The sequence below is a fragment of the Hyla sarda genome, chromosome 9 (assembly GCF_029499605.1).
Source record: "Hyla sarda isolate aHylSar1 chromosome 9, aHylSar1.hap1, whole genome shotgun sequence".
Lineage (NCBI taxonomy): Eukaryota > Metazoa > Chordata > Amphibia > Anura > Hylidae > Hyla > Hyla sarda.
In genome coordinates this window covers 2,733,154-2,747,217 of record NC_079197.1, presented here as the reverse complement: position 1 = coordinate 2,747,217, position 14,064 = coordinate 2,733,154, and the positions used below count along the sequence as shown (strand labels likewise).

Genomic DNA, 14,064 nt, shown 5'->3' with positions numbered 1-14,064 from the left:
TTGAAGTATCTCTGGATCCCATAGTTGTTACAGTGGATAATGTTTCTGCTCCGTCTGATCTTCTTTATTTTTCTTCAGATTTTGGAGCAGGGGAGAATTCTCTCCATCTCTGCGGTTCACGTGTCGGACTCAGGATTATACACCTGCATCGCTGTGAGTTCTGCAGGCGAAGACAGCCGCACCACAGATCTGCAGGTGTACGGTGAGTAGTTATACAACGCACATGATAATCCTGTATAAGGGGTTTCCAACTAAAGTGCCTTCTGCTGTTGCTAAACTGCAACTCCCCAGGGCACACTGCGAGTTGTTGGCTGTCCAGGCACAGTGGGAGTTGTTGGCGGTCCGGGCACAGTGGGAGTTGTTGGTGGTCCGGGCACACTGGGAGTTGTTGGTGGTCCGGGCACAGTGGGAGTTGTTGGCTGTCCGGGCACACTGGGAGTTGTTGGCTGTCCAGGCACAGTGGGAGTTGTTGGCGGTCCGGGCACAGTGGGAGTTGTTGGTGGTCCGGGCACACTGGGAGTTGTTGGTGGTCCGGGCACAGTGGGAGTTGTTGGTGGTCTGGGCACACTGGGAGTTGTTGGTGGTCTGGGCACACTGGGAGTTGTTGGTGGTCTGGGCACAGTGGGAGTTGTTGGCTGTCCGGGCACACTGGGAGTTGTTGGCGGTCTGGGCACACTGGGAGTTGTTGGCTGTCCGGGCACAGTGGGAGTTGTTGGTGGTCTGGGCACACTGGGAGTTGTTGGCTGTCCGGGCACAGTGGGAGTTGTTGGTGGTCCGGGCACACTGGGAGTTGTTGGCTGTCCGGGCACACTGGGAGTTGTTGGCTGTCCGGGCGCACTGGGAGTTGTTGGCTGTCCGGGCACACTGGGAGTTGTTGGCGGTCCGGGCACACTGGGAGTTGTTGGCTATCTGGGCACAGTGGGAGTTGTTGGCGGTCCTGGCACACTGGGAGTTGTTGGCTGTCCGGACACACTGGGAGTTGTTGGCGGTCCGGACACACTGGGAGTTGTTGGCGGTCCGGGCACACCGGGAGTTGTTGGCTGTCCGGGCACACCGCGAGTTGTTGGCTGTTCGGGCACACCGGGAGTTGTTGGTGGTCCGGGCACACTGGGAGTTTTTGGTGGTCCGGGCACACTGGGAGTTTTTGGTGGTCCGGGCACACTGGGAGTTGTTGGCGGTTCGGGCACACTGGGAGTTTTTGGTGGTCCGGGCACACTGCGAGTTGTTGGTTGTTCGGGCACACTGGGAGTTGTTGGTGGTCCGGGCACACTGCGAGTTGTTGGTTGTTCGGGCACACTGGGAGTTGTTGGCTGTTCGGGCACAGTGGGAGTTGTTGGTGGTCCGTGCACACTGGGATTTGTTGGCTGTTCGGGCACACTGGGAGTTGTTGGCGGTCCGGGCACACTGGGAGTTGTTGGTGGTCCGGGCACACTGGGAGTTGTTGGTGGTCCGGGCACACTGGGAGTTGTTGGCTGTCCGGGCACAGTGGGAGTTGTTGGTGGTCTGGGCACACTGGGAGTTGTTGGCTGTCCGGGCACAGTGGGAGTTGTTGGTGGTCCGGGCACACTGGGAGTTGTTGGCTGTCCGGGCACACTGGGAGTTGTTGGCTGTCCGGGCGCACTGGGAGTTGTTGGCTGTCCGGGCGCACTGGGAGTTGTTGGCTGTCCGGGCACACTGGGAGTTGTTGGCGGTCCGGGCACACTGGGAGTTGTTGGCTATCTGGGCACAGTGGGAGTTGTTGGCGGTCCTGGCACACTGGGAGTTGTTGGCTGTCCGGGCGCACTGGGAGTTGTTGGCTGTCCGGGCACACTGGGAGTTGTTGGCTGTCCGGGCACACTGGGAGTTGTTGGCTGTCCGGGCACACTGGGAGTTGTTGGCTGTCCGGGCGCACTGGGAGTTGTTGGCTGTCCGGGCACACTGGGAGTTGTTGGCGGTCCGGGCACACTGGGAGTTGTTTGCGGTCCGGGCACACTGGGAGTTGTTGGCGGTCCGGGCACACTGGGAGTTGTTGGCGGTCCGGGCACACTGGGAGTTGTTGGCGGTCCGGGCACACTGGGAGTTGTTGGCGGTCCGGGCACACTGGGAGTTGTTGGCGGTCCGGGCACACTGGGAGTTGTTGGCGGTCCGGGCACACTGGGAGTTGTTGGCGGTCCGGACACACTGGGAGTTGTTGGCGGTCCGGACACACCGGGAGTTGTTGGCGGTCCGGGCACACCGGGAGTTGTTGGCTGTCCGGGCACACCGCGAGTTGTTGGCTGTTCGGGCACACCGGGAGTTGTTGGTGGTCCGTGCACACTGGGAGTTTTTGGTGGTCCGGGCACACTGGGAGTTTTTGGTGGTCCGGGCACACTGGGAGTTGTTGGCGGTTCGGGCACACTGGGAGTTTTTGGTGGTCCGGGCACACTGCGAGTTGTTGGTTGTGCGGGCACACTGGGAGTTGTTGGTAGTCCGGGCACACTGCGAGTTGTTGGTTGTTCGGGCACACTGGGAGTTGTTGGCTGTTCGGGCACAGTGGGAGTTGTTGGTGGTCCGTGCACACTGGGATTTGTTGGCTGTTCGGGCACACTGGGAGTTGTTGGCGGTCCGGGCACACTGGGAGTTGTTGGTGGTCCGGACACACTGGGAGTTGTTGGTGGTCCGGGCACACTGGGAGTTGTTGGTGGTCCGGGCACACTGGGAGTTGTTGGCGGTCCGGGCACACTGGGAGTTGTTGGCGGTCCGGGCACACTGGGAGTTGTTGGTGGTCCGGGCACACTGGGAGTTGTTGGCGGTCCGGACACACAGGGAGTTGTAGTTTTGCAGCAGCTGGAGGCACCTGGTTGGGAAACACTGCTGTAGATGATACCATTGCAGCCATAGGTTGTCAGGACATCCTGGGAGTTGTTGTTTTGCAACAGCTGGAGGCTCCCTGATTGGGAAACACCAATTAATACATAATAGATAATTGAAGCCACCGGATACATTTAGACATTATAGATAGAATGTTGTATCGGGAGACGTCTGGGTCTTTGGGGTAGGAGCAGGGTATGTGCCCCGCCCCGCTGACTCTTCACATTATGCCGATTCATTTCTCTTGTGCAGTGCCCCCGAGCATCCTGGGAGAAGAGTTTAACACTTCGGTTACCGTCACCCAGCCATTGACTCTGGAGTGTGAGAGCAGCGCCGTCCCGCCCCCCGCGATCACCTGGCTGAAGGATGGGCGGCCGCTGCCTAAGAGGGCAGGGATACGGGTAACAGAGGAGGGGCGATACCTGCAGGTGAGGATGGTGTAGTGCTGCGTGCTTCTCTGCTAGTGTATCACACATCCTAGGATTAGATACAGCAGCTCAGCAGATAGGATCACATGTGCCAGGATTAGATACAGCAGTTCAGCAGACAGTATCACATATGCTAGGATTAGATACATCACCCCGGCAGACAGTATCACATATGCTAGGATTAGATACAGCAGCTCAGCAGACAGTATCACATATGCCAGGATTAGATACAGCAGCTCAACAGATAGGATCACATATGCCAGGATTAGATACAGCAGTTCAGCAGACAGTATCACATATGCTAGGATTAGATACATCACCCCAGTAGACAGTATCACATATGCTGGGATTAGATACAGCAGCTCAGCAGACAGTATCACATATGCTGGGATTAGATACAGCACCCCAGCAGACAGTATCACATTTGCTGGGATTAGATACAGCAGCTCAGCAGACAGTATCACATTTGCTGGGATTAGATACAGCAGCTCAGCAGACACTATCACATTTGCTGGGATTAGATACAGCAGCTCAGCAGACAGTATCACATATGCTGGGATTAGATACAGCAGCTCAGCAGACACTATCACATTTGCTGGGATTAGATACAGCAGTTCAGCAGACAGTATCACATATGCTAGGATTAGATACATCACCCCAGCAGCCAGTATCACATATGCTGGGATTAGATACAGCAGTTAAGCAGACAGTATCACATATGCTGGGATTAGATACAGCAGTTCAGCAGACAGTATCACATATGCTGGGATTAGATACAGCAGTTCAGCAGACAGTATCACATATGCTAAGATAAAACACCTCAGCTCAGCAGATTGTATCACAAATACTAAGATTAGATACCGCAATTTTGCAGACAGCATTGCATATGATAGGATTAGATACAGCAGCTGGGCCTCCCTTGGTTGAAGTTTAGTGTCCGCTGTGTTATTACGGTCGGTGTATGATCTCTTATACATTGTTTTCGTCTCCTCGTAGATTGACCAGTCCCAGCTGCGGGATGCAGGAAGATACACGTGTGAGGCCTCCAACGAGGCCGGCCGCTCCGAGAAGTATTATAATGTCCTCATATGGGGTAAGTGTTGTGTACATGGAGGAGAACACATACAAGTATCTAACTCAGTGTTTTCCATCCACTGTGCATCCAGCTGTTGCAAAACTACAACTCGCAGCATGCCACTGGCTGTCCAGGCATGCTGGGAGTTGTAGTTTTGCAACAGCTGGAGGCACCCTTGTTGGGAACTACTACTCCCAGCAGGCCCGGACAGCCAACCGCTGTCCGGGCATGCTGGGAGTTGCAGTTTTGCAACAGCTGGAGGCATCCTTGTTGGGAAACACTGATCCTACTAGTAATAACAACTGATTTGTTTTTGTATTACTGTATTGTATTTCTTCTCTAGTGCCTCCTACGTTCCCAGCCTCCCCGGACTCCCCCATGTCGGTCATTGAGGGGCAGCCGGTCAGCTTTACCTGTGAATGTCAGGGGTCTCCACCCCCCGTACTCACCTGGACAAAGAACGGTAAGTGTTGTTGCCCATGTACACACCTTAATTGTCACCATATTTATATATATATATATCACTAAAAGTATCTATTCTAGCACATACAAATTTGAGAAGAAAAAAAAAAATATATATATATATATATATCATATTTATCTATCTATCTATATATAAGTACTGACCCCGTTTAAAGCCACAGGCCTCTCACCACAGCCAAGCCAGATCACCCTGCTCTGTACTGACGAGGGGCAAACACCCCGAAACAGCTGTCTGCAGATGGGTACTCTTTCCTTCTGGAGAGAGTTCTGGCTTGGCATAAATCCCAATCAGTTCTGAGACTTCTTAAATCGAGCCCGAGCTGTTTTGCAGGACACACTACCTGTGAAGGTGGTGTGGTGAGCTAATTTAAAAATTTATATATATATAATACATAAGAAAAATGCCAAAAATGTGATCTGTTCTGTGATGCATTTTGTTTCTGACATTTTTCCCCACCAAAATAAAACACAGTGCGCCCAGAATTTTAAAGGGGTGGAAAACATTTATTTTATTTTTTTTAAATCAACTGGTGCCAGAAAGTTAAACAGATTTGAAAATTACTTTAAAAAAAAATCTTAATCCTTCCAGTACTTATTAGCTGCTGAATACCACAGAGGAAATTATTTTCTTTTTGGAACACAGAGCTCTCTGCTGACATCATGACCACAGTGCTCTCTGCTGACATCTCTGTCCATTTTAGGAACTGTCCAGAGTAGGAGAAAATCGCCATAGCAAACATATGCTGCTCTGGTCAGTTCCTAAAATGGACAGAGATGTCAGCAGAGCTTTGTGGTCCAAAAAGAAAAGAATTTCCTGGAAGGATTAAGATTTTTTTATTGCAAATCTGTTTAACTTTCTGGCACCAGTTGATTTAAAAAAAATAAAAAAAAGTTTTCCACCGGAGTACCCCTTTAATAAAGTAGGATCCTACTTTGTATATAAGGAAACCTGGCCCTTAAATGTTTTGCTTTCTGCATTCATCCGAAATTTTAAGTGTTATAATGTTTCGGTCACTCTGACCTTCATCAAATAGTCGGGTTGCACTGGATGCAGAAGCGATAGTTGTAGGGTGACCCTTATAGAGGTCAGGTGTGGCGTAAGGTGACCTTAAAGGGGTACTCCGGTGGAAAACTCCTTTTTTAAATCAACTGGTGGCAGAAAGTTATACAGATTTGTAATGTACTTCTATATAAAAATCTTAATCCTTACGGTACTTATCAGCTGCTGTATTCTCCACAGGAAGTTGTGTAGTTCTTTCCAGCCTGACCAGAGTGCTCTCTGCTGACACCTCTGTTGTGTCAGGAACTGTTCTGCTTGTCCTTGCTTGTACTCTGGACAGTTCCTGACATAGACAGAGGTGTCAGCAGAGAGCACTGTGGTCAGACTGGAAAGAACTACACAACTTCCTGTGGAGAATACAGCAGCTGATAAGTACTGGAGGGATTAAGATTTTATATAGAAGTAATTTACAAATCTGTTTAACTTTCTGGCAACAGTTGATTTGAAAAAAATGGTTTTCTACCGGAGTACCCCTTTAAGACACAATGGTGTAAAGACGCCACAGCTCCATAACCCTGCAGCAGATGATACAGGCCTCGGGCTGGTTGTGGATACTGCAATGGCTAAAATAAATCTCAATCTTCTGCATGGTTCCAGGGTCCCCCCTCATGGATGAGGAGCGCGCTCAGGTCTCCGCAGGGGGGAGGCTGCTGCAGATCAGCCGGGTCCAGGCGTCCAATGAAGGAGCGTACAGCTGTGTGTGCAGCAATGAGGCCGGAAGCAGCCAGCGGGACTACTCACTGGAGGTCTACGGTAAGCAGCAGGGGACATTTCACATCCTCCTTTCTTCTATCCTCAGAATCGTCTCCTTTTCTTCTATGACTTGTGATTTTCGTCTGATGTCTGGTATGTGGCAGGCATGGAGTTTTCAGCCATATTATTCCCATTTCAGAACATAAATTATTTCCTTATGCTGCTTACATTTCCCATGAATCCTCTGGTTTTGCAGAGAGAGAGAGGAGGTGGAGTATGATCACTGCACCTGGTGATTTAATTAGACTGCTGGTGCTGGAGGTCATTAAGGTGAACTGATTAGACTCATAAGTGGGTTGAGGTCGGTTTACATTGTGTACAGGTAAAGTGATTTGACCTATAATCACAACTGAGGGGTGCTATCAACTTAAACTTTTTTTTTTAATCAACTGGTGCCAGAAAGTTAAACAGATTTGTAAATTACTTCTAGTAAAAAATATTAACCCTTCCAGTACTTATCAGCTGCTGTATTATCCACAGGAAGATCTTTTCTTTTTGAATTTCCTTTCTGTCTGACCACAGTGCTCTCTGCTGACACCTCTGTCCGTTTGAGGAACTGTCCAGAGTAGGATCAAATCCCCATAGAAAACCTCTCCTGCTCTAGACAGTTCCTGACAGGGACAGAGGTGTCAGCAGAGAGCACTGTGGTCAGACAGAAAGGAAACTCAAAAAAGAAAAGAACTTCCTGTGGAGCATACAGCAGCTGATAAGTACTAGAAGGATTAAGACTTTTTAATAGAATTAATGTACAGATCTGTATAACTTTCTGGCACCTGTTCATTAAAAAAAAATAAAAAAAAAATTCCAGTGGAGTACCCCTTTAATGGCCCTGATTTACTAAGAGTGGAGTGTAGGTTTTGTTGTGTTTTTTTGCTGTTCTGACCTTTTTTCCATGGTATTTACTAATTTATTCCGCTTTCGGAAACTTTATACATGCCTTAAAGTGTAGGGTTTTCTTCCCAGAAAATTCACATGATTTTCAGAGTGGTTTTCAGAAAAGACGAGCGATTTTGGATGAAATGTAGGGAACACGCCCCTTTACCCGAAAACTACGCCCACTTTGAAGGTTTTTTTTTCACTCTGAGTGATTCTGTTTCTGTTGGGTTTTTTCTGTCGCACATTCTGTCGCATGGTCCATGAGACAGAATTTAGGCGCAAAACCCGACAAAAAGAGTAGGAATCCTGTTAGTAAATGAGGGCCAATGAGTTTCAAACAACCTCCCCCTGGTTTATAGCCAATGTGAGTCCTTCCATATTTGTGAATCACTTCATTTACCAAAAACGACCCCTTACTGCAGAAAAACAGCTCTAAATCTTGGCCACTAGGGGTCTCCCTTCTTTGCAACCTGCTGTACATTGCCTGTTGTCAGGGAAAATTTGTATCTAGTAATAGACAGACCAGGACAAATGACAGAAATTGGGGGTGAGGTTTAGCATGTGCTCTGTGCAGGAGAGAAAGACCCTGAGTAAATCTGGGCTGTGTACCTGCACTCTGAGCCTGTCTGCCTGCTGAAGATGATCCACACTTATCCTCAAAGGTAAATCAAGGCTTCCTTCTTATCTCTGACCACTCAAATGCTCAGAGCAGCTGTTTCTTGTGTAAATACCAGTGGGCCTACAGTTGTTTGTCCCCATTGCTGCAGTATGATCCCCCCCCCACCACCCCACTCCTTTTAGCTTCTCATTGGGAACAGCTAAGTGCTTAGTGTAACCCTTTACTTGCTGTGATCCTGTTGCCATTTCTTTTTTTTCTGCTCACAACTTGCAAACCCAGTTCATAAGTGACTTCCTTTTCCCTCCATGTGCCATCAATAGTACTGTACTGTGTAAATCATCAGCCCAGCAGGGGGCATCCTGTTCAGTCCAGTGCACTTTCTCCAGCACTTTGTCATAGCATAGTGCTGTGATTGGCTAGACAAGTAATGGAAGTAAATACCTGTGTGAGTACTACTTGCGAACAGCCCAGCACTGGTCCCACCCCCTGAATTGAGGTGAATGAGAAATATCCATGCACCATGAATCGGATTCTCTGGAGCTTAATAACAGCAGTAAGAGCCCTAAAATCTCCTTTCACCACTCTGAAGGGTTAACCGATCACAACCATGCAGGTTTATAGCAATCTATTGAAACAACAGTTACCCTTTTAGGCTGTGTTTACACTTTTTTACAGAACTTTTCGCTCATTTTCACTGCATTTTGGCTGTTTATGCTGCGATTTTCCAAAACTGCTATAAAAATTTAACATTTTGGGAAAATCGCAGCATAAAAAGGAAAAAAACTAAGCAAATAATGTGTCTGTGAGCATTAAGGAGGCATCTAATAGGTGATGAAAGGAAGTCAGCTGACCCAGGACTGACCACTTCCTCTGACACATTAAACACTGATTATCTGTGGGTCAGGTTGGTGATCACATGACCCAGTTACAGTAATGAAATGGATGCAGCTGTGCTGGAATAAAACAGATGGTGCTTTAGGACTATTGATGGTGAGTGTGCATGATATGGACAAGAAAAAAATCTGGAGTTCTTCTTTAAGATCAGGGGAGTTTTGCATGTGAATATTGAACCAATTCACACATTGCGTTTACGTGATTTTTTTCCCTCTCTCGTCCTTCATCTCCAGCTTTGCCGGTAATAACCGGGAGCAGCCATGTCCCGCGGCAGATGACAGTCACGCGTGGCGGCCACATCACCCTGGAGTGTATTGTCAGCGGGAAGCCCACACCATCAGTAACGTGGCTCAAAGATGGCTTCCCACTGGGGACTGGACCAGACGTCATCCTGAAGAACAAAGGTCATCAGCTGACCATAACCCGCGCCCAACCACCGCATTCCGGGCGCTACGTGTGTGTGGCGGTGAACGCGGCTGGACAGACGGATGTGAAATATGACGTCACGGTGCAGGGTAAGCGCTCCCTTATACGGCCCTGTGGTGTCCTCCATGATGGCCGACACACATCGTCCTGCTCATACTCAGCTTTTTTTGCCTTTTTTTATTACTGGATTTTGTCTTTTTCCAGTTCCACCTCAGATTGCAAACTCCCCGACCGAGCCCCAGAACATAAGTGTCGCTCTGCACGGCACCTTCTCGCTCGCCTGTGAAGCTAATGGGATCCCTCCTCCGTCCGTCACATGGTATAGAGATAACGTCCCGCTGGATAGTACCCGCGTGCAGTCAGGTAATGGCGTCCTTGGGTGGGGTCTGTGGAGGTGATGGGCACCATTCCATATAGACGTCATACAAGGGTTCTATAGGGCCCAGCTTAATGCTGACCCTATCACACTATGGCAGTGTTTCCCAACCAGGGTGCCTCCAGCTGTTTCAAAGCTGCAACTCCCAGCATGCCCAGACAGCTAAAGGCTGTCCGGGCATGCTGGGAGTTGTAGTTTTGCAACAGCTGAAGCCAGTCGGGTTGGGAAACACTTCTCTAAGGCCTAGATGTCCAATTTGATGTCCTTCAGCTGTTGCAAAACTACAAATCCCAGTGAGCCTGGTAAGCCATCATCTGTCCAAGCATGCTGGGAGTTGCAACATCTAAAGGAACTCTGCCTGGGAAACACTGCCCTAAGGCCTAGATCTCCTATCTGAGCCATTGGCTGTCTGGGCATGCTGGGATTTGTAGTTTTGCAACAGCTGGTGGCACACTGCTGGGGAAACACTGGTATAATAAATAGTATGATTATAATTTACTGTCTTTACCCAGGAGGTTGGGTCCTTAAAGGGGTACTCCACTGGAAAACATTTTTTTTTTTTAAATCAACTGGTGTCAGAAAGTTAAACAGATTTGTAAATTACTTCTATAAAAAAATCTTAATCCTTCCAGTACTTATCAGCTGCTGTTATGGTCCACAGGAAGTTATTTTCTTTTTGAATTTCCTTTCTGCCTGACCACAAAGCTCTCTGCTGACACCTCTGTCCATTTTAGGAACTGTCCAGAGCAGGAGAGGTTTTCAATGGGGATTTTCTTGTACTCTGGACAGTTCCTAAAATGGACAGAGGTGTCAGCAGAGAGCTTTGTGGTCAGGCAGAAAGGAAATTCAAAAAGAAAAGAACTTCCTGTGGATCATAAAAGCAGCTGATGATATATATATATATTTTCCAGTGGAGTACCCCTTTAAGGTATTACATGCACAATACTAGTCTTCTATATGTTTTGTACAGTGCACTTTTCCAACAAAGGTGCCTCCAGCTGTTGCAAAACCACAACTCTCAGCATGTCTGGACAGACGTTGGCTGTCCAGGCATGCTGGGAGTTGTAGTTTTGCAACAGCTGGAGGCACACTGGTTTGAAAATACTGCCCTAAGTCTTAGATGTCCAACCTGCAGCCCTTTAGCTGTTGCAAAACTACAACTCCCAGCATGCCCAGACAACCTTTGGCTGGGGGTTGCAGTTGTACAACAGCTGGAGGCACCCTAGTTGGGAAACACTGGTATAACAAATAGTATAATGATGATTTACCGTCTTTACCCAGGAGGTCGGGTCCTTAAAGTATTACACGCACAAAGAGAAGATGGCGGAGTCTACGCTTGTGTGGTCTCTAATGCAGCCGGAGAAGCCAGGAAGAAATTCGTTGTGGATATCTTAGGTAAGTGTCCGGAAGTCTACGGCTCTTGGAGAACGGTCGCAATAATATCACGATTTTTGCATTTGTTGAACTTTTGTTAAAATTGCATAGAATTGTACACTAAACAATAAAATTGGATGTGTCCAAAAATCGTGTCTGACTTAGGGTGGTACTTTTGCAAGCGTATGTGTCCCTTTTATTAAAAAAAAATTTAAAAACACGCAAAAAAAAAGTTTACATCAGATATTCAAAGTGTTTTACATTAGAATTATCCAAGATTTAAACTATTCACATCAGTATTGCAAAAGTGGGCGTGGCTATGTAAATGTCAGGTTTTTCATGATATTTCCAAAGGGGTGAGAGTCCAATTTACATCAAAAATTTCACCCCAGCTTTTTAGCTAGTGTAGAAATCACAGAGATGGTTATAGTTTTTTATTTTTATTTTTGGGGAAAAGGTGTTATTTAATCAATTATTTAAAAATAAATATAATAAAAAATATATAATAAAAATTATAAATAAAAAAAATAATTATTATTGGAAAATGTTATTAAAAATTTTTTTTGTCCTTTTTTTTTTCTTTTTTTTTCATGTTCACTGCACCTGAACTCACATTTAAGCCCTGGAAATGTTTTATTTATACAGTTATCCCTTGTCAGGCCGCTAGTAATCATGGAATATTATGTGAGATGCTTCCGCCAGAATCCTCCGGGATATAAAATTTGGCGCCAAAATCTGCAGTTTTGGCACAAAAATTTACGATATTAATTACAATTACATTAAAGGAGTACTCCAGGATAAGAAAACCTATCCCCTATCCTAAGGATAGGGGATGAGTTTGAGATCGCAGGGGGTCCGACCACTGGGGCCCCCCGCGATCTCCCGTACGGGGCCCCGACAGTCAGCGGCCAGGGGGTGTGTCCGACCACCGCATGACGCGGCAGCTGACACGTCCCCTCAATACATCTCTATGGGGAGCCTGGAGCGCTGCAATCAGCAGCCTCCGCCTTTGCCATAGAAATGTATTGAGGGGGCGTGTCGGCCGCTGCATCATGCGGTGGTCGAAATGCGCTATTTTGGCAAAGAGCCGAGGGCCCTGTACAGGAGATCACGGGGGGCCCCAGCAGTCGGACCCCCCACGATCTGAAACTCATCCCCTAACCTTAGGATAGGGGATACGTTTTCTTATCCTGGAGTACTCCTTTAATTAAAAAAAATCCAATATGGCAGAAAAAAAAATGTAAAAAATGGCGCAAAAAGGAACTGGAGGCATCTTGATTGGGAAACACTGCCCTAAGGCTTAGATATCCAATTTTGGGCCCTTCAGCTGTTTCAAAACTACAACTCCCAGCATGCCCAGACAGCCGTTGGCTGTCCGGGCATGCTGGGAGTTGTAGTTTTGCAACAGCTGGAGGCATCCTGATTGGGAAACACTGCCCTAAGTCTTAGATGTCCAATCTGCCTCCCTCCAACTGTTGCAAAACTACAACTCCCAGCATGCTGGTGAGCAAGGCGTGGTTAATAAGAAAAATTCTAAAGTTTACGCACAGTACGTGCTTGCGTAGAAATAAAAATTATAATTTTTTAACTCTTTGTGCCAACCAGAGCCATGGAAAATCATGATTCCCGGGCAATATATGTGAAGATTCTATTAACGTGTTTAGCGAGAAAATTAGTTTAGCAGAGAATAGAGGGATAGATAGAGGTAAACTGCAGAGAAGAGTCTGTGCATTGCTGTGCAGCCTGGGTGACTTATGGGCAGGGCCGGCTCTGCCTATAGGCTAAATAGGCAGCTGCCTAGAGCGCCCTTTTGATGGGGGCGCCGCTCTGCCTGCCACAGGAAAGTTAGACAACCAGCATCCGAACCACTCGCTCAACCAGCAGCATGAGGAGGAGGTTTGTTACAGTGTGTCACCCCAGTAGTAAGGTTGAGCGTGTCAAAGGGCGGGCCAATGGGCGGAGTCAAGGGGGTGGCGAAATTGGCTTATGCCTAAGGTGACAAAAATCCTTGCACCAGCCCTGCTTGTGGGTGCACAGCAGACAAAGGAAGATGGGAGGACACAATGGTGGCGCAGACATTGTCCGTAAAGTACGGCGTCTTGTGTTTTTCAGTCCCGCCCACCATAGAAGACGATGATGATGACAAACATTTCCGCGTAGCAGAAGGTCGGCCCATCCGTCTCCGCTGCCGGGCGTCAGGTAATCAGGTGTTCCTGTTCTTATGACGCTCATGTATCTGTAATGACTAAAAGACGACTCTGTACCAGTCAGTAAAGAATGGCGCATAGTTCAGATGGACGCACGCGGCTTAACTTTAACCCTTTAGTACCAATACTAAGCTGAGTGTTTTCTGCCCCGTCAGGTCACCCGCTGCCAAGTATCTCCTGGTTCAGGGACTCCCAGCCCCTCCAGAGTGGAGACGGAATCCATATCTCCGAGGACGGGTCTGAGCTCCTGATAGAGACGGCGAATGTCTTCACCGCAGGACATTACACCTGTCTGGCCATCAATCCCCTCGCCGAGACCAGCAAATATTTCATATTAACAGTTTTAGGTAAGTAATGTAATGTATGTACACAGTGACCTCACCAGCAGAATAGTGAGTACAGCTCTGGGGTATAATACAGGATATAACTCAGGATCAGTACAGAATAAGTAATGTATGTACACAGTGACCTCACCAGCAGAATAGTGAGTACAGCTCTGGAGTATAATACAGGATATAACTCAGGATCAGTACAGGATAAGTAATGTAATGTATGTACACAGTGACCTCACCAGCAGAATAGTGAGTACAGCTCTGGAGTATAATACAGGATATAACTCAGGATCAGTACAGGATAAGTAATGTAATGTATGTACACAGTGATC

General features: G+C 47.7%; 1 protein-coding gene across 1 annotated transcript in view; it reads left to right on the top strand.

Moving 5' to 3' along the window:
• The window catches only part of HMCN2 (hemicentin 2), a gene marked incomplete in the record, with an annotated part of 213,000 nt that overhangs the window by 128,987 nt on the left and 69,949 nt on the right, over positions 1-14,064 (top strand). The window contains 10 exon segments of the mRNA XM_056539579.1: positions 79-202; positions 3,082-3,257; positions 4,254-4,350; positions 4,676-4,795; positions 6,473-6,628; positions 9,251-9,532; positions 9,648-9,806; positions 11,101-11,214; positions 13,306-13,392; positions 13,556-13,747. Of these exon segments, the coding sequence (XP_056395554.1) occupies positions 79-202; positions 3,082-3,257; positions 4,254-4,350; positions 4,676-4,795; positions 6,473-6,628; positions 9,251-9,532; positions 9,648-9,806; positions 11,101-11,214; positions 13,306-13,392; positions 13,556-13,747 (1,507 nt within the window).